General features: G+C 44.9%; 1 protein-coding gene across 1 annotated transcript; it reads right to left on the bottom strand.

The window, feature by feature from the left end:
* Positions 1-505: 505 nt before the first annotated feature.
* Positions 506-3,813, bottom strand: LOC101484938 (hepatocyte nuclear factor 3-beta-like). Its single transcript, XM_004568456.2, has 2 exons — positions 3,570-3,813; positions 506-1,647 (listed from the first exon to the last, which is right to left on the bottom strand). The coding sequence occupies exons 1-2, from the start codon at positions 3,642-3,644 to the stop codon at positions 586-588; spliced, it is 1,137 nt and encodes a 378-aa protein (XP_004568513.1). The 5' UTR covers positions 3,645-3,813; the 3' UTR covers positions 506-585.
* Positions 3,814-4,526: the final 713 nt, after the last annotated feature.

The following is a 4,526-nucleotide window of genomic DNA, read 5'->3' as shown; positions in this document are numbered from 1 at the left end:
CAATTGTAAGTCATAAATGGAGAATTGTGGAAAAATATACAACCTCATTGCAGGAAAATATAAATGCATGTGTGCAGGCCTCCACTAGCATTTACAAAGGATCTTCCAGGATGTTGTGAGCTCCTAATATTCTCCACATAAATGTTCCTTAAAGAGTCCTCAAAGTGAGAAAGATGGATTCATATGGAGAGGTTTTCCTAAAGTCATCCTCAGAATAGCTTGAAAGTATCTGATGTTACATGGGTGGGAGGTTTTTAAAAATTCTGTTGAATAGAGTCCTGGCACACCTCTGGTCTCCTTCCTCTCTGTTAATTGTGTTATTCTGTTGTGCTTAGATATATGTATACACACAAAGAAGTCAAATTTAAGGGAAAACAAACCTTATAAGTAATTTTTTTGGCTGCTTGAGTGGGCCCCGTTGTCCTGTCCGGTTTAACCTTTGTGAACTTTCAGCTGAATAAAAACGACACAACAAAGATTTCATATGAAGCTTTTTATCAGATGGATGAAAAACAGGGGAATTGCCCTTTATCACATTTACAAATGTACAGATCAGAGTTTTTGCAGTGGGGACTCCGGCGGGCCTCAGGAGGAGTTCATTATGGGCCTGCCGTACACGCCGTGATAGTACCCGCTGTCGCTGTGCACGGGCTCCAGGCCGGGTTTGGCCGCCATCAGAGCCCCGGACACCGGGCAGCCGTAACCTCCGTACTGCACCACCGGCTCCAGCTTGTGGTGCTGCGGCTCCGACATGAGGTTGTTGATGGAGAATGGGTGGTTGAAGGAGTAGTGGGTGTGGTAGGGGTCCGTTTTCAGGTGCGCGGCCTCGTGCAGCAGCAGCGGGTGCGGGTGGTGCGAGAGCAGGTGCTGCGTGTGTGTGGGCGGGGAGGGCACGCGCACGGGGCTTGAGGCTGGCGGTTCTCCTCGGTGGGGTTTGAGGTCGGCGCCCTTTCCGTCAGATGACTGAGGTGACGATGAGGAGGAGGAGGGCGGGGAGTCCGAGCCTCTGCCTGGCGCTCCGGCCTCACAGCCCGGCTCGCTGTCCGCCTTCTTCCCGCACTTAAAGCGCTTCTGCCGCCGCAGGTAGCAGCCGTTCTCGAACATGTTCCCGGAATCCGGGTGCAGCGTCCAGAACGAGCCCTTCCCCGGCTTGTCAGGCGCGCGCGGCACCTTGATGAAGCAGTCGTTGAAGGAGAGCGAGTGGCGGATGGAGTTCTGCCAGCGCTGCTGGTTCTGACGGTAGAACGGGAACAGGTCCATGATCCACTGGTAGATCTCGTTGAGCGTCAGCATCTTGCTGCCGGACTGCTGGATCGCCATGGTGATCAGGGAGATGTACGAGTACGGCGGCTTGGCGTGCGTGTAGCTGCGCCGGTAGGCCTTGGACTCCCGTGGTCTGATGGCGCAGGCCTGCCCGTACACCTGGCTCATCACCGGCACGTTCCCGTACGGCGGCGGGCTCATGGGGCTCATACTGGGCGGCAGCGCGGCGGCCCCGGCGCTCTGCGTCATTCCGGAGGCCACCGAAGAGCCGCTCACCCCCACCGGGTGGCTCACGTAATGCGCGTTCATGTGGCCGGTGGCCGTCATGCCAGGCGTGCCCATGTAGGTGCTCATGGAGTTCATGTTGGCCGCTGGGGGGTAACACTGCGACACAGAGAAAGCCAATTAACATTAATTAATGCACGAGGACACACACACACACACACACACACACACACACACACACACACACACACTGAGTTTAATCCCTAAATAATTTAATTTAATTTAAAGTTAACAGCCTGATAATGTCGCATAAATACACAATAATAAACCCAGCGGATTTATTTCAGCCTGACACAAAGATCAGAGTCAGAAAAGACCAAAACAGGCCAAAAAAGAGCGGAATAATTCGTTCTTGATCCGTGCTACGATCTGTCACTGATCGTAAAGTCTAAAAATAGTGAAATGAGTGAAAAAAGGAGGCTGGAAACTTGAAAAATACACATAAAAACTCAAATAAAGCGTCACAGGCGCAGAGATAAAAATACACCAAAGCTTCTGATTAGTTTCAAATAACTGATCGGAAGTTATTTAAAACAGTGAAAACTGCTCACCACGAGATTCTGATTATTATAATAAAGACTAAGACTAACTTTCTGTTTGATTTTCCAATCACCCAGTTTAACAGTATCCATGTTTTTAGGGTTTCTAATACACCTGTATTCCTCTGTCTAATTCATCCATAACTCCTTTTATTAAAGATGTTAAATGAGCTGTATTTGCTATAATCCGAGTCCGTCCATGTCTTTAAATCTATAAGCACGCACATCCTTGTAAAGGCTGCTTTCACTCTGTGGTTTTCTTGTTGAAGGTGAAGTCCAAATCTTCCACTTTACCTGTCTGTGACGTCTTTATACTTTATTTTTATTTATTTTTTTAAAATAGACCCGAGCTCACGCGCAGGGTGTGGGGACTACTGGTGATGTTAAATAAATCACTAATGCAACTTTTAGAGGGGACAGTTTTATTTGAATAGAACAAAATTATCACGAGAACTACAATTTTTAAAAAGAAGGTTTTTCACTTTAGATGTATAAACATTTTATTCAGCAAAAACGTCCAAGGAAATTATTTTTCTAACTAGAATAAAATCTTTTTTTGTCTTTTTGTTTTTAAAAAAATACATTTTTAGATAAATATTCCACATTTATTTTTCTTATTTTATTCTCTTGTTAACTGATTTTAACGCTTTTGTTTTATTAACCCAAATTCTTTGTGAATTAAAATCAGTTACACAGAGTTTTAACAGGAAGTCAAAGCGCTTGTTAAAATCTGTCCCTCAAGAATGAAAAGCTTGTGTGAAATTTCGTAAATCCTGCAGAAAAATAAAGGTGACGTTTAATCGCGTAAAAACGTACATTTTGTTGCCCGTGTGTGTCCTCGCTGGCAGCTGCAGCCATTTTTCTATTGCTCGGTGTTTGTTTTGCAGTTATGATCGAATTTAAAGCAGGTATCGTTTTTAAGTGTTACACAGTTTAGATTATTTGACACAGCCGAGTACTGAAGGTCAAACAGCCTTCCGATTTTCGCTTTAATTACCTGGATTTCTAAGAACAAACTAGATCCCAGTTTAACAAATTCTACTGCAAATATTTACTTAGTTTACTTAAAATGAAAAACATGGCTCCTTGTTTTTACTTGAAATCCAGCCGAAAAGTGGCTCCTTTGACAAACTTAACATGCTCTAAAACGACTTTAAAAACTCTTTAATCTCTAATTTTATTAAACTAAACTTTAGCCTACACTCAGTAATACTAATAACTGGTTATACTTTTATATGAAACATTCAAACTGTGCGTAAACGTCTGGGGTAAATTGTGTAGGCTCGGTACAGCTGAGCCTCTCAGATTCCAGCTCAGATCCTGTAAGTGACCCTCAGTTATCGTTTTTCCATCACTGAGATTTTCCGGCCCGTGATCGGGTTTTATCTGCCTCCTCTGGGAAACCTCTGCCTCTGATCGATATTTAACCAATAAGCCAACGTCCCCACTGACTGATAACACCCACGGGTGAAATTCACGGACCTCGGGCTCTGCGTAGTAGTAGCTGCTGCTCCAGTCCGGATGCTCGTGTCCCTCCATTTTAACGGCGCTCAGCATCGTGCACGCTCCAGCTCCAGATTCATCCAAACAGCTCCACGCAAGGCTGGAAAACAACCACGTGAACCTGTCCTCAGCTGGCAGCCGGTACCGGGCCGCTGAATCCCCCCTGTCTGTTTATGACCGGAGCTGCTGCCTCTCACCTGTGCACGCACTGTGGCCGACGGACGGTTTGTGCGCACTGAGCGTCTGCGACACCTGCTGCTCGCTGCTGCGCAGCCGCTGTCCAATCAGCCGCCTGCATCCCAGGGCCGGGTAATAAACACCCCGAGGGGGGTTGGTACGTATGCTCAGCTGGCCCCTGTAGGAGGCTCACAGCAGATTCAGGTTTAATTTTGACTCTCAAAAAATTATTAAAAGTGAAAAGAATTAAAGAAAAATGGCACCAAATCTGCCGCACAGTCAAGCAACGAAATGGACAGAATCAGATCCACAGATTCGATAGCTTTAAAGATTTTTCTTACCTCCTGTAACTCATTTCATGCATCAAAATGATCACTATTACACCTTTTTTCTGTTTTACACCTATGTGTGTTTTCTTTTTCAGTCTCATCTTCAACTTTTGTTTGGTTACATTTTGCCATAAAATTAGTTTGTGTTACGTTCTGTATTTTTATTTTTTTGTAAACATTTCAAATTTCATTTAAAACATTTAAAACGTCTCTTTCAACAGAGTGATAAGCTAGCATAAAGTTAGCAGCATCTAAGCACAGAGTATTAACATTGTTGAAGTATTAAGATATAGGAGTTACATTACAGATGCATATAACAAATCCAAAGGGGCAAAAAATGAGAGCAGGGAACTCGGGTGCAGGGCAGTAAAGCATGAGGCCATCTCTGGTACATGCAGAGGAAAACCAGGGGTCACTGTATTGTATAAGC

Source organism: Maylandia zebra, linkage group LG15 (genome assembly GCF_041146795.1).
Source record: "Maylandia zebra isolate NMK-2024a linkage group LG15, Mzebra_GT3a, whole genome shotgun sequence".
Classification (NCBI taxonomy): domain Eukaryota; kingdom Metazoa; phylum Chordata; class Actinopteri; order Cichliformes; family Cichlidae; genus Maylandia; species Maylandia zebra.
The sequence above is the reverse complement of the archived record's forward strand: the minus strand, read 5'-3'. Positions and strand labels throughout refer to the sequence as shown.